At 40.6% G+C, this 21,590-nt stretch overlaps 1 protein-coding gene across 1 annotated transcript; it reads left to right on the forward strand.

Annotated features, from left to right (window-relative positions):
- The first annotated feature begins 8,318 nt into the window (after positions 1-8,318).
- LOC136283876 (uncharacterized) lies at positions 8,319-13,525 on the forward strand. Its single transcript, XM_066173396.1, has 2 exons — positions 8,319-9,668; positions 9,924-13,525. Exons 1-2 carry the CDS (start codon positions 8,546-8,548, stop codon positions 13,463-13,465), a joined length of 4,665 nt encoding a protein of 1,554 aa, XP_066029493.1. The 5' UTR covers positions 8,319-8,545; the 3' UTR covers positions 13,466-13,525.
- Positions 13,526-21,590: the final 8,065 nt, after the last annotated feature.

Consider the following 21,590-nt stretch of genomic DNA (forward strand, 5'->3'; position numbering starts at 1 on the left):
CTGTTTTTGCTTTTGTTTTTGTTTTTGCTTTTGTTTTTGTTTCTTTTTCTGTTTCTGTTTCTGTTTCTGTTTCTGTTTCTGTTTCTGTTTCTGTTTCTGTTTCTGTTTCTGTTTCTGTTTCTGTTTCTGTTTCTGTTTCTGTTTTTGTTTTGTTTTTTTTTCGGAAAAGAGCTGCCAAACGATACGATTTTTTTTTAAACTTGCAGTTGACAATTGTTCGCATCAGATACGCGAACTACACAACCTCAACGAGTACAATATACCTCATTGATAAACTATTAAACAAGCCACTTTAGAGACACTTTAGATAACAAGAGAAAAAGGAAATTGCTACCTCAACGCCAGCAGCTTAGAAAAGAGTTCACGTTTTCTAACTTAGTATTTTATCGGGAAAAAACTTAACGACCGCCTTTGTTTAAAGAAGCAAACTATAATCGTGTCAGTACCTTAGCCATTTTTCATTCTTCAATATTTCCTATCAATCGTGCGTTCATGCAAATCAAATACATTTGAAAATAATACGTTGCACTTTCTTTCTCATTCAAATTTTCCTTGGATAATTTTTTTATGGAGTATGTGGGATCTGAAGGCAAATAAAGGTGTGCAACGATGAGTATATCGTACGATATAAGGCCTCACCATGGGAGAAACGGTTCATTTTGTGTTGGATCAATAGTAAGAGTGACACTGTTGTAGGTCTTAACAACTGACATTTGGAAAACTTAAGTGAACGGGGAAAGTCACAATAAGAGAATGACCAAAGGCGATCGGAGACGAAAATAGATCTGTTGACTGAAAGGTTGAGGAAATTTGTTTTCCGCAATACGCTGAGAATATTCAAACATTGTCAAAATAAGTGAAGGTTGTCAACAACCCTTAAAAGAGGATCGTCTGTAGTTTTTCTATGACAAGGAATTTTTTTTTTCTCAATTGAACTTTGCAGTCGTGGAAAGTTTCTCCAGTCTACACCAAGAACTTCTAATAAGCAGCAGTAGGATGAAAAGAAAACACTACGTGGGGTTAATTTCTGTCTCTTACCTCACCGCGTCTACTGCTTTCAAGTCAACTGCACCTTCAAGTTTTTCGATTTCGGTGCTGTTCTCTCCATATTGCGGGGCGAATCCTATGGCCAGGATACGGCCGACCAACACTTAAAGGAGCAGCTGTTCATCTTTCTCATTTGCAACTGATTAACTTCAACCGGTGCCTTTTATTGCCTTAAAATCAGTAATCAGACTCGGAAGAAAATGTCATGTCAACCGCCCGATAGATAAACAGGTAACCTCTTTGACGTCAAATATATTGACAACCTGGAAAAGTTCACTCATGTCTACCTAAACTTCTGAACACAGAGATGTATATTTCCCATTAAATTATTTCTATTTCCATGACTGCATGCGATTAGTATTCTCATTGCATCGTCGCTTTCGAGTAAAAACGCTATTATTCTAAATACCATATTACTTCTATCCAAAGAGTTCACTCGTCGTTAAAAGTACATTAAAACATCATACTCACAAAATGCACGGATCAACAGGGAATCATATTTAATAAAGCATAACAACCACAGACAGCAGCAGAAAATACCTCAGGCGTTCTGTATTGGGCGTCTGCAAACTAAGTAAGACTAGGAACTAAACTTCCCAGCTGGCCAGCGAGCTATACGCAGATTTTTTGCGCGAAAAAGAATATGTCATTCATTTCAACAGATCCTCTATGTTCAACGTGGCGGCAAAAGGTTTTTCCTCATATCAATAACTGCTCAACAAAAAACCTACGATACATATTGAAGCAGTGTTAAAATATAAATAGCGTGATATTTTGGCTGAAAATAAAATATCTTTCTATTTGAAGAGGCGGTTGTCAAAAATAAACATATTTCTGAATCAATATACGCGGTGTATGCATATTCGCGTTAAGAAAATAATTTCATTTGAAATTTACCCTTTTTCTCGTGCTCAATATTATGGTGAGGAAATAGAATGTTGCGTGGATAAGATTCGATGGGCAACAAAAATGTGCAGTGATGGTCATATCGTAGAGTCAATAGCTTGAACATAGGAGACGCGGTTCATCGTGTTGTTTGATCGAACGTGAAATACGTCATCATTTACGTTATCATTTTACCCGTCAAAACAGAACATAATCAACATAGATCGGGGACAAAGTAGATTTTATCTTAACAAAAAGCTTGATTAATAGGCCAAGGTCAATGAATTTTGGAGGAATTTGTTTCCGGCTTATTATTAGGGATGGTACATTTAAGTGGATGGGCTAATGTTATTAAAGCCCAGAGCATTTGCACCGAAGCCGGAAAGAGAAGCTCATTCATCAGGATGTCAGTCCTCGCCCGCTCCTGACTAGCGTCAAAATTTGAATTTGAAGTCTTGAAATCAGAAATACGCGGAAGGATATATGTGCCAAAACACAAAACAAATGTGGCCGTGATAATGTAAGCCACTCTTTAAAAAGTGCACTCATATCTACCGACTCCTTCATTCGATTGCTCCATGATAAAGTTTATCGCCAGGATAAGCAATTATTTTAAGTTCACTGGAACATCGTGGTGGCCGAAATATTCCCGGGCTTAAGCAGCAGCAGTCCTATTAAGTGTATATATATAAGTTGCTAAAAAGAAAATTATAAACACTTTAATAGTGATCGTGAACAGGCGAAAAATTTTGCTGTATTTGTTCAAAGTATTCCTCTATTTAACACTTTCGGAGGGAAAATGTGGCCTTGATATTGTCAGCCACTCTTTATAAATGCACTCATATCTGCAGACTCCTTCATTTGATTTTTCCATGATTAAGTTTATCGCTTGACCGCAATTATTTAAGTTCACTGGATATCGTGGTTGCCGAAATATCCCCGAGCATTGCAAGTGTATCACGATCTATAAAGAAAGTAAAAATCTCGTAGTCCTATTAAGTAGATGAATACAATTGCCAAGGCTTGTTTCAGACGTGCCGATCCCAATTCATTCAGGTTCGACTATGGAGCCTCATTGGGACGACGGCTAATTCAAAAGGCGTATCGTGTGTCGCACCTAATATAAGAAACGCAGGAGACTGGGTCTGACAACAATTTTCGCGCAAAAATTCAACTTTCTAGTTGGTGAGTTTGAAATAAAGGATAGCTTTCATTAGAGCGCTTTCTCAGAGAAATCAGCGTAGGAGGATGTCTTCAGAAGGTGCTCTCATGTATGTTGCATTACGAAGAAGGTGGATGAGTCTTTTGTTTTACTTGGTTGGGCTTATAATAATCTCACGTAAGCAATCTATGGCTACCGATAGAGTTCATCCGTTCTCGTCGTTTCGCAGAATGATAAACGTTTCCCTGATTCCCACTGAATCTTTCACTTATGGTTCCGGTTACTTCCAATTGTCTCTTCATCTTTTCGTGAAAGCACGCCTTGCAATACGCCACTGAAGCCTCTGCTCTCCAACCAGGGACATCTTCGTTATTTTCAAACACTGAACATGGCATCCGGAACTTGCATGTCAAACACGTTTGTGTTGCGTCTTCAAACCAAGACGAACACATGCCTTTTTCTCTCCCCGCCATCTTGTTCGCGCATCACACTTACTCCAAACTGGAGATTTGTGGATAGAACATGATTAATGTGATTTATGTGAAGCATATGCATTCAGTTCAGTACATGAGAAGAGCGACGTCTGTGTATAAAATCCATTTAAGAAAAAGAGACTAGACTCCGAACTCCGTAGAAAATATGCATAAACTTGTTAAACAAACCACAAGATTTGGCTAAAATGAAAACTCCAAAACTTCTCAAAATTCCAATCAAAAAAGAGACAAATTTATGCGAACAAAAGCTTACAAAAAACAACTAAGTAAGACCCCGCGAAAAAAAAACTAAAAGTACACGAAAAATGTCCACGTCAGTTTTTCCATTGTCAAGGTTAGAGTTCTTTGACGTGATTGGCTAATTTGTGAATTCACGCGTACCGCGCGTGAATACAAAAAGAATGCAAAGGGGGGAGAGGAAGAGAAAAATTACTATTTGAAATTTAAAAACGAGAGAGATTTTCTACAGTTTGAATCAGCTGCCTCTCCATTCTCGAATAATCCGACAGACCTTGTCGAACTTGACGATATTTGCCGCACTTAATTAAAGCTATAGAACCGAATTAGAACTGACTCAGACGTCGCTCTTTTTCCGGACTTAATTCATCAATTAGTTTCGGCACATGAGTGGAAAGACGACTGAACTAAGCTTAAAAAAAAAAAACAATGATAAACACTTAAATGGTGATAAGCAGGCGAAAACTTTTGCTGCAATTGTTCAAAGTCACCCTCTGTTTTGACTTTCGAGAAGAAAATATAGCCCGGATATTGTTAGCCACTCTTAAAAAGTGCACTCTTATCTACAGACTCCTTCATTTGGTTGTTCCATGATAAAGTTTATCACCAGGATGTGATTACTAGAAGTTTACTGGAATATCGTGGTTACCGAAACATTCCCTACTATTGCAAGTGTATCAGGACCTGTAAAAAAAATCCAGTCGTCCTATTCAGTGCATGAATATAAATTGCTTAAAGAAATTAGAATCACTTAAACAGTGATAAAAAGGCAAAAAATTTTTCTGCTTTTGTTTATAGTCAAACGCTATCTAACACTATCAGGGAGTGAATTGTCATAATAACACTGCAAATTTTAGGAAAAATATACTAATTCAACCCTTTCATCGTTCTTGCGCCATACGAGTTAAGAAATTTCGAACACTTCTCCTTTACGCCGAGATCAATGAATGACCAAGGCAATATATTTCCGCATCAAAATCAAGAGTACCAATTGCAAGAAGTGTTTTGAACGCCTAATAGAACAAAGACGAGACAGCAATTAAAAACGTAGAATCTTATACAATAATATGTCAGCATATTATGCTGAACTATTTACGAGCATCTGTTTTGAGCAGAAGTCGACATGTCCAAGGTTAACAACCCATAATAAATGATCATTGATTCTTATGACGTTTCCGAGGGCGAGGGGTTTTAAAGGAAATTGCGTGGAAGAGAGAATATCCTTTCTTTCTCGGTGAGATCGATTCCAGCTATCATTGTTATAGAAAAAAAAGAGGAGTTGTCTTAATTTGTTTTTAAGAATTATTGCCGGTTATAATCGCAAGATTCTCGCTGTGTATTATAACATTTAAAATGTTTTCCAAGCCACCACGATAAGAAGTAAAAAATACAATTAACATAGAGAACTACCCAGACATGAGGACTTGTCCTTCACCAACACGACTGAAATTGTGTACTGTAGCTACAAACATAGTTGAAATATAAGAATATTGAAAACACCATGCTTTTTATATTGAATAGTTTTAACTCCTCCTTCTTCGATTTTGAATGATATCGAAAAAACAAGCATTATTTTCTTTTTTATTTTCAAACTTAGGTGACACGGAATTCACTTAAAGAGGAGTAGGGGTTATCTTCATTCATGTTTTAAGAATGCAGGACGCCTTTTCACTCATAAAAATTTTAATGTGTTCATTCAATGAATCGTGCGTCCCTTTTTGTTCAAGTTAATGAAACTATTTACACTTGATGATTCGTGTTCACAAAATAATTTATAACCAAATGATGATACAAAAATAAAGTATAACTGAATGAAATAAAAAAAGAAACTTGTGTAGAGGTTCGATGTGTGTAAAAAAAATAGTATATTTAAACTGATAATTACTATTGCGTAGTAACTGCGTGCCTGCAAGGAACAAAAGAGTGTTAGTCCTTATTCTTTAGTTACATTTCAGAGTGCGTGCGATTCCCTTTATCATTACAGAGTCCTTTTTTATCTTTACGGCGGATGGCAAGTTTGAGAACGTAAAATATGTTTCTCTTTACGTAAAGTAACACTCGAGACACTCATACTGCTACGAAAAGTTGCGATATTTATATATAAATTCTAATCCGTTAAAAGACTGAAAAAAAGCAGTGTGATATATTGTCAAGGACCAGACAGGAACAAGAAATTAATTATTGATAAGAGTTTTTCTATTGACTACTGTGACTGCAGCTACAATTATAAGACAACAAATGCTGATGACAGTATTCTTTTTAATACGTTTTGAATTTCTTACAGGAAAGGTGTTGCATCTTAAAAGGTAGGCCAGTTTTCTTTAACACTAGTGAACACTCGAAGAATGAAAAACTGCATTTAAACTATTTGGAACCTACAACTTCTTCCTTTTGAGAAAACAAAGAGAAAAAAAGCTGTCCGACCGAATTCGGTGCGATAATCCCTCGTATCGTATCATTTCCGGAAAAAAAAAGAAAGTCATCAACGTCATTCTGGTAAACTTGCACAGCCACAGAATTTCGAAAAGTTACAAAAATTGAATAATTTCTTTGATATCAGCTTAGATTTAGAAGGCCTATTCGGTCCACCGTTTTATTTTCTCGCTGATTAGAAGTGATGTTTCACATTATTTTTGATTTCAGTCATTTGTGGCGATGTGATATGGCTTTCCAAAATCTCACAGTTTCAAAACATGGCCAAAATTTATCACATATCACAAAAAACCACGATATTTCCATAGGGATATTTTTAATACAGTAGCTACAAGCTTGCTTCCTAAAATATCAGCTTTGATTGCCATCCATGGAAGGGCTGTGTACTTGTTTTAACACGATGATGGTCAAATTCTACTTTGGTTCTACTTTCCTCAACGGTTTCGAGGTTTTGCGGTGCCTTGAAAGATATCAAATGAAAAAAGAGAATTGTGCCAAATGTCGTGCGGAAATTTACTTTATTATTTTTGTGCAGAGGGCTGGAGTAGTCTCTAAGACTAACATCAACGTTAAGGAAAAAAAGCAATTGATAGCGTTCATGCAAGTTTGGGCAAGAACGGAATCATGCGGTTCACTTTGGATATTCGAGACAACTTTTCTCACTGTTATTAATAACTGAGTGAAGTCAAAATATATTTTTTGGGGATAAATAGTTTGAGAATAAAGTTCAAATCGCTTGACTGATCGTACTTCTCTTCTTCTTTGAGAAGTGGAATCTTCAGGACTTAATTATCTTCAAGCCGCACAGGTGTTCTCAGTCGGTTGTAATTGCGTCCATGGGGTGTCTTTCCTACAGTAGGAACCTCATAGGGACGCTGGGGCGATTTACATTCTGTAAACAATGTCTTGAATGCATCTTTATAAAGGCTGTGCTTAAGAAACCTAGCTACTTGGCAACGATATGACACAATGTGCTGTCAATGTGTGTCATTCTAAAACATTCTAAAATTCTCTAAACAATGTCTCTGATGCATCTTTATAAAGACTGTGCATTAAGAAACCAAGCTACTTGGCAACGATTTGACACAATGTGTTGATCTAATTTCTGGAGGGCTTTTCTTAAGTACGTCAACTCATCATTCTAAAACATTCTAAAAATCTCTAAAACAATGTCTCTGATGCATCTTTATAAAGACTGTGCATTAAGAAACCAAGCTACTTGGTAACGATTTGACACAATGTGCTGATCTAATTTCTGGAGGGCTTTTCTTAAGTATGTCAACACATCATTCTAAAACATTCTAAAAATCTCTAAACAATGTCTCTGATGCATCTTTATAAAGACTGTGCATTAAGAAACAAAGCTACTTGGCAACGATTTGACACAATGTGCTGATCTAATTTCTGGAGGGCTTTTCTTAAGTATATCAACACATCATTCTAAAACATTCTAAAATTCTTTAAACAATGTCTCTGATGCATCTTTATAAAGACTGTGCATTAAGAAACCAAGCTACTTGGCAACAATTTGACACAATGTGTTGATCTAATTTTTGGAGGGCTTTTCTTAAGTACGTCAACTCATCATTCTAAAACATTCTAAAAATCTCTAAAACAATGTCTCTGATGCATCTTTATAAAGACTGTGCATTAAGAAACCAAGCTACTTGGCAACGATTTGACGCAAAGTGATGCTTTAATTTCTGGATGGCTTTTCTTAAGTATATAAACACATCATTCTAAAACATTCTAAAATTCTCTAAACAATGTCTCTGATGCATCTTTATAAAGACTGTGCATTAAGAAACCAAGCTATTTGGCAACGATTTGACACAATGTGCTGATCTAATTTCTGGAGGGCTTTTCTTAATTACGTCAACACATCATTCTAAAACATTCTAAAATTCTCTAAACAATGTCTCTGATGCATCTTTATAAAGACTGTGCATTAAGAAACCAAGCTACTTGGCAACGATTTGACGCAACGCCAGTACCGGTCAGCGGTATCTGGGTTGAGCATGCCCTTTTGACGGTTTTCCTCCTCGTCGCGTCGGCCATATTGTTTGTTACTCGTTCGGAGTCTAGTTTCCCTGTTGCGATTAAAGCCTTTCACTATCTGGACGTGCCTTGGTTCATTGTGTTAACTCCCCTACTGGCGTGGTGGCAGTGTTCGGTTCTACCCAGGCCATATTTTCGCCGAAGAAGGCTATTTTTCGCCTCGTCCACGTGAGCCAAAACAGTGTATCCTTCGCCGTGTCAACACGTTCCAGAGCCCTAAACGTGAAATATGGCTGCAACACACCGTGCACCGAAGCAGTGGTGCCTCTCCAAAGTGGAATCTATCAATTCCTTTGAAAACTGGAAGCAAAACCTCATTTACACTCTTTCTTTGGACAGCAACTTCGCCCCCTTCCTCGCAGATGGATTCACATGGTTAAAAAAGACCAGGAGTCAGCCGCTTCGAGGTCTCCACAACGATGGCGAATCAGTGCCATTAGCTCGTCGCCTGACAGCCCGCCAAAAGGTTAACTTCCTCGAGCTGATGTTAGGACAGATCGCCAACTATTGTCCAATTATCTCTCGAAATACTCTGGTGAAAAACTCTACATCCCTCGAGTTCATCTGGCAAACCATCAGACAGCACTTTGGTTTCCAAGTCACCGGGGCTCAGTTCATTGACTTTTCCGAAATACACCTAGCTGCTGATGAGCGCCCCAAAGATCTGTACCAGCGCCTCACAGCATTCGTAGAAGATTCATTGCTACGTGCCAACGGCTTAACCCACAATGGCCAAGCAGTGCAGGAGGATGAGGAATTAACCCCTACACTCGAAAACTTTTTGGTCCTCACTTGGTTACGCCTCATTCACCCCAGTCTCCCACGACTGGTTAAGCAGCGTTATGGTACAGAGTTGAGATCCCGTACTCTTGCCTCGATCAAACCTGAGATCTCGCAGGCCCTCAATTCCTTACTCGAGGAAATCCGCACGTCGGATGATGCCAGAATCCTGCGTGCTGCTGTTGCAGACGATTTTCGTCGCCCTCGTCAGAGTAACAGGGGTGTTCCTAGAGCCCGTCCCAGACAACCCCGCCAAGAAAAGGTCTGTCCTCTATGTAAACAGGCTGGCCGTTCTATGACAAACCACTTCCTCAGTCAGTGTACCTTCCTCCCCGACAGTGACAGGCGTTTCATGGTGAAAGCACGACAGATCGCCGGCATCCTTGACAATGACCAAGAAATTGAGACCAGTCCTGATTCTGATTCACCAGACCCTGACATAACATTGCCAGGCCCGGACATGGTGGCCTACCGTGTGCAGACCCGCCAGTCCCCTTACATGGATGTCTTTCATGATCATCGAGTCGTGCGCGTCACCCTCGACAGCGGTGCAACTGGAAATATGATACGCCGTTCAACCGCGAAACACCTCGGCTGTCCGATAATCTCAAGTGCCCAGTCCGTCCAACAGGCTGATGGCTCGTCTCAGCTCCAGGTGATAGGAGAAATTCGTACCACCTTCACCCGGGACCACACAAACTTCGCGTTTGAAGGTCTCGTAGTTGAGAATCTTGATGTTGAGGTACTTGCCGGTACCCCCTTTATGGAGACGAATGACATCGCTGTCCGACCCGCTAAGAGAGAGGTACTACTAGGCAATGGCTCAGTCTACACGTATGGGTCCAAATCCCCACCCAACCCTCATGCAACCGCACGTAGAGCATTTGTCCTACGTGCCCCCGCTCCATCCCAGACAGTGTGGCCTGGAGAGTTCATGGAAGTACGTCTACCAGACGATGCACCTTCTGACTCGGAGTACGCACTAGAGCCTCGCATCGACGCACCCAGTGCACACAATCTGAAGCCATCCCAGTTGTGGCCACAACCTGGTGTCGTTTCCAGCGTTGCCCGAGCCATACGGATTCCTAACCTATCAAGCGTACCCCGCACTCTCAAGTGCCACGAACACTTCTGCCAAGTCATCCCTGTTTTTGAGCCCCCCGAAGTCCCATCATCACCCCCACCTACTGCTCAGCGCCCGTTGCCGCCCTCCAGTACACGTTACTCTGCGTCCGTTCAGGTTGATCCAGACAACACCCTTCCCCAAACCGTTCGTGCAGACTTCCAATCACTACTTACAGAGTACAACACTGTATTTGACCCGCAATTCCCCGGATACAATGGAGCCGCTGGCGCATACAAGGCCAAAGTCAACATGGGTCCTGTCGGACCTCCTCAGCGGAAGGGTCGCCTCCCCCAATACGCACGGGATAAGCTCATCGAGCTCCAGGAAAAGTTTGACGACCTAGAGATTCTTGGCGTCTTCCGCCGCCCCGAAGATGTGGGTATCACCATTGAATACCTCAATCCATCTTTCCTTGTAAAGAAGCCTAATGGTGGTTCCCGTCTCGTCACCGCCTTTTCTGATGTGGGCAGATACAGCAAACCACAACCATCCCTGCTACCCGATGTTGACTCCACATTACGGCTCATCGCCCAATGGTCACACATAATTGTCACTGACCTTACAAGTGCTTTCTACCAGATCCCTTTAGCCAAAGAGTCCATGAAGTACTGCGGTGTCGCCACCCCCTTTAAAGGCGTCCGGGTGTATGCCCGCTCCGCTATGGGAATGCCTGGCTCAGAGACTGCTCTAGAGGAGGTTATGTGCCGTGTTCTAGGCCCCTTACTTCAAGATGGAGTCGTGGCCAAGATCGCCGATGATTTATACTGCGGAGGCAACACCCCTCTAGAGTTACTACACAACTGGAAGAGGGTCCTGCAAGCTCTTCACAAATGCAACCTGCGTTTGTCAGCCCACAAGACCATAATCAACCCCAAGTCAACCACTATCCTTGGTTGGATTTGGTCCGCCGGTACCCTGTCTGCCAGTGCCCACCGCCTCAACACCCTCGCCACGTACCCTGTGCCAAACACTGTTGGTCGTTTGAGATCGTTCATTGGTGCGTACAAAGTCCTGTCTCGTGTTATCCCACGGTGCTCTAGTTATCTAACCCCGCTGGATGCCGTCACGGCTGGACGTACTTCACAAGAATCCATCACCTGGTCTGATAGTCTCAGGGCTGCATTCCATAACGCTCAGAAGGCCCTATCCTCAGCCCTCTCTATCACCTTACCTAGACCTGAGGACCAACTATGGGTCGTCACCGATGGCGCAGTCAAGGACCCAGGAATAGGCGCCACCCTCTATGTGACGCGCAACAACAAGCTACACATCGCCGGTTTTTTCAGCGCTAGGCTGCGGGGCACTCAGACAACGTGGCTTCCGTGCGAAGTAGAAGCCCTCTCCATCGCTGCGGCTACAAAGCACTTCAGTCCATACCTCATCCAGTCATCCAATAAAGCCTGTATCTTAACGGACAGTAAGCCATGCGTCCAGGCTTATGAGAAGCTATGCCGCGGCGAGTTCTCCGCAAGTCCTCGCGTATCTACTTTCCTGTCAGTTGTCAGCCGCTACCAGGCCTCAGTGCGACACGTCTCCGGCGCCTCTATCCTCCAGTCAGACTTCGCGAGTCGAAATGCTGCTCCTTGTGAGAATGAAACCTGTCAGATTTGCCTGTTTATCGCCTCAACCAGAGATTCTGTTGTCCGAGCCGCGACTGTCCAGGACATCCTCCAAGGCAATGCCCGCCTCCCTTTCACCAGCCGTCCGGCCTGGTTGGCCATACAGTCTGAATGCCCAGACCTACGCCGCACGCACGCACACCTTGTCCAAGGCACAAGACCTTCCAAGAAGCTCACAAACATAAAGGACGTCAAACGCTATTTGCAGGTCGCCTCAATCGCAAGTGATGGCCTGCTCGTCGTCCAACGTCATGATCCCTTGTCACCGACCAGAGAGTGTATCATTGTCCCTCGCCAGGCCTTGGATGGCCTCTTGACAGCCCTTCACATTCAGCTCAGCCACCCTTCTTGTCACCAGTTAAAAATGGTTGCCAAGCGTTATCTGTTCGCCCTCGACCTGGACAAGGCAGTCTCCCGTGTTTCCGATGGATGCCACTCCTGTGCAGCAATTCAGAGATCACCAACAGCACGAATTGACCAGTCCACTTCGCCTCCACCTGACACTGTTGGGCAGTCCTTTGCGGCAGATGTCATAAAACGTTCTCGCCAACTTATCTTTGTACTCCGTGAAACAGTGACCTCTTACACGTCCAGTCTCTTTCTTGAGAACGAACGCCACCAAACTTTGCGTGATGCCATTATAAAGCTTTGCATGGAAATGCGCCCAATGGATGGTCCACCTGCTGTGATCCGCACCGACCCCGCTCCCGGATTCAAGGCCCTTGTCAATGATTCACTCTTACAGAAACACAGAATCACAATTGAGCTTGGCCATGCCAAAAATCCCAACAAGAACCCCGTTGCAGAGAGAGCAGTCCAGGAATTGGAGAATGAGCTGTTACGTCAGGAGCCTCTCGGTAGTTCTGTCTCTCCCCTCACCCTCGCCGTAGCCACTTCAGCCTTAAGCTCACGTATCCATTCAAGAGGGCTTTCCTCTCGAGAAATGTGGACCCAGCGGGATCAGTTCTCAAACAAGCAGTTACCCCTCGCAGATGACCACATAATTTCCCTCCAGCATGAACAGCGTCTCTCCAACCATCCCCTCAGTGAACGTTCCAAAGCTCCTGGTCAGTCAAGGCGTCCTACCCCCCTGATCGATATTGGTGATCTTGTGTACCTTCATTCTGACCTCAACAAGTCTCGTGCTCGTGACCGCTATCTCGTTGTAGCCATTGATCCTCCATTCTGCAACATCAAAAAGTTCATTGGATCCCAGTTGCGAAGTTCATCGTACCATGTCAAGCTATCTGAGTGCTTCAAGGTCCCATCTGACTTGGGTGATCCCTTCCGTGCCTCTCCGACCCTACGCAAACACTACTCTGATTCCGACGACGAAGATGGTCCTACTACAACGACTCACCCTCCCCCCTCTTTGCCTGCCATCCCTGAGGCCATCGCAGCTTCCACACACCCACCAGTTGTCAACCCTCAGTCTTACAGTCCAGCCCCTGCCTCTCCCGTTGACCATACCATGGATGATTTCGCTACACAGTCGCCCTGCCCTGATCCTTCCCCAGTGGAGTATGCAACCGCCTCAGCGGTGCCTTCTCCGCCTGCCCTACGGAGATCATCGCGCACCCGCCGTCCTCCTTCTCGTTTTGCAGATTATGACACTGAACTTTGAACACCGATCTTTAAACTCTGAACTTTGACTCGCCCGCGCGTGTCAATTTGTTAGTTAGTCTTAAGTGTATGTTAACTTGTTTTTAGTTCTTGTTTCTTCTTAAAAAAAAAAAAAAAAAAAAAATAAAAGAAGAAAGAAGTCACGCCAGTACCGGTCAGCGGTATCTGGGTTGAGCATGCCCTTTTGACGGTTTTCCTCCTCGTCGCGTCGGCCATATTGTTTGTTACTCGTTCGGAGTCTAGTTTCCCTGTTGCGATTAAAGCCTTTCACTATCTGGACGTGCCTTGGTTCATTGTGTTAACTCCCCTACTGGCGCAAAGTGATGCTTTAATTTCTGGATGGCTTTTCTTAAGTATATAAACACATCATTCTAAAACATTCTAAAATTCTCTAAACAATGTCTCTGATGCATCTTTATAAAGACTGTGCATTAAGAAACCAAGCTACTTGGCAACGATTTGACGCAAAGTGATGCTTTAATTTCTGGATGGCTTTTCTTAAGTATATAAACACATCATTCTAAAACATTCTAAAATTCTCTAAACAATGTCTCTGATGCATCTTTATAAAGACTGTGCATTAAGAAACCAAGCTACTTGGCAACGATTTGCCACAAAGTGCTGATTTAATTTCTGGAGGGCTTTTCTTAAGTATGTCAATAACATATCTTTTAGGCCTAAAAGTTTCTGAGAGCTGATAATCAAGTCTCCCTTACGTTGGAGACTGCGGGGGCTCTAAAGAATAATTGCGTGTTTATCATCCGTTATTCTTTTCGGTTCCATCTATATCTGCCGCCTTCGCCAAATCTTGAATATTTCTGCAAGAAAAGTTAATAAAACGTGAAGAAAGATGCGAAATTCGTTTCACAAGTGCTGGAAAGCTACTGCAAGGACTCAAATCCCAGCATATTCTGAAAAAGAGTTCGTTAATTGATAAACTAAGCATTGAATTGCTCCCACGAAGCGACTATACTCGAGACTTCAGTTTTTCAAACCTCGCTACGGTGGTTTTCGCTTCCTTTATAAACTCATGGTTGATTATTAACCAAGTTTTTCCTTCTGTTTAACGATGCAGCAGCGTAAACAAATTTTCCAGAAACTAACAAGATCTTGTCTTATACCAAGTTTACACGCAAGCGCTCTTCAGCTTCCTACAAATATCGCGGAGATCATTTGGGTGAAGATAGAATAAAACGATCGTGTTAGAAATCCGACCGAAGTATGAAACATATCCAGATTCTCCGTGAAGATTCCAGCCTCAGACACTTAAAACAGTCCCTGACAAGCTCCGACTACACTTTTTTGTTATTTCATTAATACTTGTCTTCAATAATGCAGTTTGAAAATTGTTAGTATTATGTTTGGTAAATGAGGCATAAGAGATTAAGAGCTAGCTTTAAGACGCAGACAAATTTGAAATTCTATACCTCGCACTTCCTTTAAATAAATATTTTAAAAGGAATTTGCTAGATATTTGATCACTTTATAACTGTGTGAGTATTAGAAATAAAGCGAACTTTTGCCGGAAGGATCTCAAAAGTCTTATGCCAAGTTTACACGCAAGCGCTCTTCAGCTTCCCTACAAATATCGCGGAGATCATTTGGGGGAAGATAGAATAAAACGGTCGTGTTAGAAATCTGACTCAAGTGTGAAACATATCTGATTCCCCCCGAAGATTCCAGCCTCAGACACCTAATGCAGTCCCTGACAGGCTCCGACTACAGTTTTTTATATTTCATTAATATTTTTGTTTAATAATTCAGTTTGAAAATTGTTCGTATTCCATTTAGGAAATGGAGCACAGGAGATTAAGAGCCAGCATTAAGGATACCTCGCACTTCCTGTTAGTAAATATTCATGTCAAGAGGAATTTGTTAGATATTGGATCATTTTATTGGCAAGCCAACAATCCAATTTGAAAGTAACATTTTCAACAAAACTTCATACTATCCAACTTGAACAGCTGAAAACTTTTCATGCGCTGTGCTAAATTCTCTAAGTTGAGTTTTGCGGAAAAATTAAGAATTTGTTCATGCTTAGCGTGCGTATATCAAGTTATGGATGCACGCGGGAAGTTTGGAGAGCACGAAAAATGCGTAAGAGTAGCTCGAGGCGCAGCCGAGAGCAACTCTAGCTTTCCTATTGGCTGGTCAAAAACACGCCACATTTTATACTTTGGTTTGAGCGAGAACATGTGATGCAGTTAACCGATAACTGTGAATGAAAAGCTCAAAATATACGGGGAAGATAGAGAAAATCAAAGCCAAATGAACTCGTGTCACTAAAAAATGTTTTAGAAGAAACGTGCAACTTGCGAGTTTTATTCGGCTTTACTTTTGTTGCTTGTTGGATCAGGACCTAAAAGGTCGATGCCGATGGAAAAATTGGGCAGTTCTTCGCTGGTTTCTTCCATATTTCAAAGAGAAGGGAAACTGCACTGCAGCTTAACAGGACGGAAACGGACGCCAGTTAAAAAAAAATGCTCACGTCATCTTGTTTACGCACGGGCGTGCGTAAATAAAGATTTTTTTCTTAGCGGCTCAATAGGACTTACATAGGGCAAGCACGCGCGCTATGTTATAAAGACTTTCATTGTGATAAAATGCAAAACTCTCACAACACACAAAAAAAGTAAATAAACGTTCCCATTGGCTGGTCAAAAACACGCCACATTTTACACTTTGGTTTGAGCGAGAACATTTGATCCAGTTAACCGATAACTGTGAATGAAAAGCTCAGAATTTACGGGGAAAATGGTTTTAGATTTAGATTTTTTGTGGCCTTGATTGTTTTGGTTTTGGTAAATTCTCAATTAAGAACTGTGTACTTTATTCTCCAGGTTGAACAAATTTAAAATCAACAATAAAAACGGAAATTTTACTTTTAAATGTTGTTAATGACCAATTGGTGACTCTTTTTGTTCCCAGTGAATGTCTTTCGGCCAAAATTTGCTGCAGCTGATCTTCCGACAAATTTGCGAAACATGGAACTTGCGAGTTTTTTTGGGCCTTATTTTTGCTGCTTGTTGGATCAGGAACTAAAAGGTTAAAGCCGATAGAAAAATTGGGCAGTTCTTTGCAGCTTGAAAAGTTTAGTAACTCTGGCTGGTGTAATTAAGTGAGAATCAGAAATAAAACGTTTTTTTGCCGGAAGGATCGTAAAAGTTTTACAAAAACAAGTAGGAGACTAACAAGGTGTCAAAGTCTTGAATAACTGATTAGTAGGAACAATTCTTAAAAAAAAACAAAGCGCATGGACCTGACTAACGTGTAAAATTATGTCATGCAGGAACGCAATTAATTTTGTAGTCCGCAAAAATTAAACGAATTATTTCGGCATCTTTTCAAGTTCTATACCTTGCTTTACTAGAAACTGCAACTCGAAAATCCAGCTCGAAATCCGACTCAGAATCCTAACTCGAAGGGGTGTTTGCTCAAAAGTAGAATTCGAGTCCGTATTACGACCTTCTATCGCCAACAATCGGTTTTCGATCGCCGTTCAAGCGACTGCTCGATAACAAAGAAAAACTCCAAATCCTAACTCATTAACAGCTCCTAACTAACTATCCTAACTAATACAGCACTAATCAGCCTTTCTCCATTATTCATTTCATATTGCATTTCCTGACCACAATGCAAATCAAGCTAATGGTTAAAAACCACAAATATGGAATGACTAAATACATTTTGGTATTGAACAATCATCTCTTTTCCTCAAATTTCAGGTACAGTTTGGCAAATATCTATGACTTTTCTTTGATTGCAATTCTTAAAAAAAATAAACAAATGAAAATAAAGTCAAATTAAAAACATAGAAGCATGCATGTTGATCGTGAACTCACGAAAAACCAGTCTACGGATTAAAAAGAAGTTTAGGACAAGTTTTAGCCCAGAAGATTGTTTGCCTTTTTCTTTTCAGGGAACTTTTTTTCCCACATCATGCGTCGAGAGGAAATGGCTAAAAGGGTCTTGTACGCAGTAGGGCTGTTGATCAAAACCGTGCTGTTATGCTGTACAGCTGCACAGCAATGGGAGGCTACGGGCCAGCCGAAAGTTTCCAAATTTGGTATGATGCTACAACGCCACATCTTCAAGAGGATCACGGGGGCTGGTCTTTCAGATGTGTGCTTGTGGGGATGCTATGCTGACGTCAGATGTCAAAGTTTCAACTATGTCTTTACGCAAGACATTTGTGAGCTGAGCAACCGAACCAAGGAGGCCAGACCAGAGGATTATGTTCCGAACCTTGAGAGATTTTACTTTAAGCGAGATTACAAACGAGGTTTGTACATTTTCTTGTCTTCTTCCTTTTAAAGATATTTTTGGAGCACAAAAACTCAACCCAAAATTAAGGAATTGTGTCACCTCACCTCCCTTCTTGACCTAAGTCAAGTCGCCCTCAATATGAGCGTCCTCGCCCCCAAGACGAACACCAAGTCTTGCTTACTTGGAATGCTATGCTAATATGATCGCTTTTTTCTTCCAGTCCCTCTCGGTTCCATTCCTGAGCTGCCTGCGGAGACTTGCAAGGAAATAAAAATGAGCGAAGGAGGACAAGCAGTCAGCGGCAAATACTGGTTTCACTCGATTGTGCCCGAGAGGACTTTTCTGGCTCCTTGTGACATGAAAACCGAAGGTGAATTCAAATGTTTATCACTTCACATCTTCTACAGACAAAAATCGGTTTACCACGGACAAAAGCGTTGAAACAAAAACGTTGACAGAGATGTTATGGGCACACTGCAACCCCCTGACCAACTCCTCCCCCAATATTCGTAGGGGAAAATCAGTACGTCCGCCGATGTTTCAAGCCAAAGGTGTAGGCTGCGGAGCACGCTTGTGGTTGAGAAAATTCGGCTAACTTAGCTATGTCATTGATCCAATTGGTCACCTTTTCGCTGACGTATTCCTCTAAATGCTCCCTTGATCCTATTGCCGCCCCAAGGTGTTTCTGCCCTTGTACTGTTACGTTAATGGACGTGTCCTTGAAAGCTTCCCTGACACTTTCTATTATCATTATTATTTTTATTGTTATTAATATTATCATTATTATTTTTATTGTTATTAATATTATTATTATTTTATTGCTATTAATATTATCATTATTATTTTTATTGTTATTAATATTATCATTATTATTATTATTTCAACAGATTTATCAACACAGTCCAAAATGACCAATAGGCGCCTTCACTCAAAAAAATCCATTTCTGCAGGAATATAAAGCTACCATATAGTAAAACTTTTAGAGATCAGCTTATATATATACCATAAAATAAAAATTAAAGTGATGTCTTTTGTTCTTATGCGAATTTTGTTTAAAAATAAAAGCCATAAACAAGAACTTTGCCTCGATCCCTTGTGTGCTCAAAGGCGGTAAGCTTTCCTTATCTTTCCAGACGTTTTGACCACTTTCAATATAAAATGAAAAAAATAAAATTTAAAAAAATCAGTGCTTACCATCAGTTATTAAAAAAAATAATAGTAATGATAAATTCACGCACTCAACGCTTCTGACATTGCTGCTTCTTGCAGAACACAGAATGCTCTTGACCTCTCTCAGCAGCGTGAAATGTTAAGATTTTTTTCTTTGTCCCACGTTCAAGACTAAAAGTGTTAACAAAAGTTACTTTAAGTCTTATATTGCTTTGTGAACATCGATCATAGACATAGGTACTTGAGGCACATATTACGTGTTTTATTTCCTTTAACGCAATGTATCTTTTACCACCAAGTGAAACAATGTATTTTCTCATTGTGAACATCGATCATAGACAATATAAGACTTCCCACATTCGTCAAATGTTCTTGATATAAGCTCCTGGTAAGAATCAAGCTCAATCTGAACAAAGAACTTACGGGAACGATGGAAAATATCTTGAGGCGCTGCCTTCTGGATTTGTCACATTTTCAAACGCGGAATACGATAAAAAGAAAGAGAGGAAAAAAACACTATGTGAAATTGGAATAGTCTTGATGAGGAAAACCGGCGTTTAAGGTTCTTCGAGAATGAAGGGCTCTCCGTGGTTTGCTTATGCTTGGAAAATTTTAAGGGAGCATTGCATGATACCCCAAGTAACGTCTAAGACCACAAAAACCCCTGCGATTGAACCCCAGGAAAATTCATCAAATCTGAAAAGTATCTTTAATTTTGTGTTGTTTTTGTTTTTGTTTTTTCTCTGGAAAAGAGCTGCAAAACGATACGATCTTTTTAATCTTACCGTTGAAAATTGCATATATAAGACACCCAAACAACACAATCTTAACGAGCGCAATCACCTCGTAGATAATCTGCTAAACAACCAAATTTAGAAGCACTCTAGATAATAAGAGAAAAAGGAAATTGCTACTGCAAAGCCAGCGCGCTATTTAGCACCCACTTTCGAGAACTAAATTGTCCACATTGCACTAGTGGTTTTAAATTGTAGTTTAAATATTCATGAACACTAAGATGAACAAAATAGTAAAGCTTATTTATCTACGCAATTTGGCTAAGGGTTGCTAAACGTTTTTTGACTTACGGACTAAACGTAACGTCGAGGGCTACAAAGGGACGAAAGCGATTGTAAATAACACATATATGGCTTTATAATGTAAGCTGAGTGCATAAATAGAATTAGTTTACTGTTGTATATCAGTTTTTTTTTATAACATCATCCATTTTGGAAACATGTACACACAATGACATTTTTTTTTTTTATCTGGTTACCATATCACCATAACATTTTATTATCCAGCTTACATGAATTATCTATAGCAATAAGGAAGCACGAATCGAGTTCAAATTTCCCGTGATATGGCACCCTTGATAGTCTTTGCTATTCTGTTAAAAGCAAAAGGAAAATAATAGAAAAGATCGATATGGAAAATTACAAAGAACGAGTAACCGTCTACATATTATTTCGCGAAGCATTGACAAATGATCCGATACATTTGTTTTGCATTGTTATGCCCAAGAACTCTGGGTAACCAATTGTGTATCAAAGTTGAGTTGTAATAAAATCCAACGCTTTTTTTGTGTTGGATGTTGTTTATGTTCATAAATCCGCACAAAAAATAACCAAGGAAAGTTTTCTCACGTTATTAGAGTTCTTAAAAGTAGTCATCTCGACCAATTACTGTGCGGAAGTAGCAGCGGATATTATTTTTACGTAGTTATACCTGCTTTCTGGTTAAAAACCTGATTGAGATGCTTAAACTTCGCTTCTGACCACGCGAGATCTGCAAACCAAACATACAATAGCGTGATGGCTATTTGAAAAGGTGTTTTAAGGCAGTTTAACTCGATGCCGTTCTTAGGTGTTGGAATCTAGAGTTTCCAGCGACTGCACCCGTAATATTCATAGGCCTTCTATGCCGGAAAAAGATGTCACCAAAAATAAACCACCGTGGGAGAGATTGCCAAAAGGCGACATATTCGAAAGTCTAAGGATGCTCAGATACCGATTTTGACGAAGTTCTATTCAATTACATAATATTTACGACAAAAAAAATAAGGATCTTTCGAGTAAGATTTATCGCGTTTGCAAATAGCGAGGAAACTGCCTTTGTAACCCCCTTTTTTTCGGCTTTTAAATAAAAAAAATTAAGAAAATTAAGTTAATTATTATAAAAAATACTATGATTACCAATCTACATAAAAATAGATGAATGTACATACATATTTCGTTTACAAGTTCGAGCTCAAATTCAACAACTTCTCTCACGCCCCTGAGCTGCCAGGGTTTAAGCTCGCTCCAGTTCCCACAACCAACCTCCGACTTATACCCGCGGAGACTCAGCGAAAGAAAGATCAACCAATATCGCGACGACATTCTTTTTTTATTTGTGAAACGCGGTTTTTTGACCTGGAATCTATATATGTCTAAACAAATTTACAATGAGAATTCCTCTCTTTTTCTTAAAGGTAATTGTATGTTTAACATCTCAGCTTTTGTTTACCTGAAAATTGTGTTACAGCAGGAAAGTATATATGTAATCGAAGTCTGATCCAATATTTTCAAAGAGGACAATTTCCATGCAAATATGAAAAGAAACATGCCAGGTAATTGCAATCGATGAATATTGCGTCCTTAGATGTGAAGAAAGAATTATTTAATCATTTAATCAAATCATCATTTCAAAAG

This window comes from Pocillopora verrucosa, chromosome 10 (genome assembly GCF_036669915.1).
Source record: "Pocillopora verrucosa isolate sample1 chromosome 10, ASM3666991v2, whole genome shotgun sequence".
In the NCBI taxonomy this organism is placed as follows: domain Eukaryota; kingdom Metazoa; phylum Cnidaria; class Anthozoa; order Scleractinia; family Pocilloporidae; genus Pocillopora; species Pocillopora verrucosa.

Coding starts and splice junctions, on each gene's coding strand:
- LOC136283876 (XM_066173396.1), top strand. CDS start 8,546: ATGGCTGCAACACACCGTGCACCGAAGCAGTGGTGCCTCTCCAAAGTG. Junction 9,669..9,923: donor AACTGGAAATATGATACGCC/GTTCAACCGCGA, acceptor GCAATGGCTCAG/TCTACACGTATGGGTCCAAA.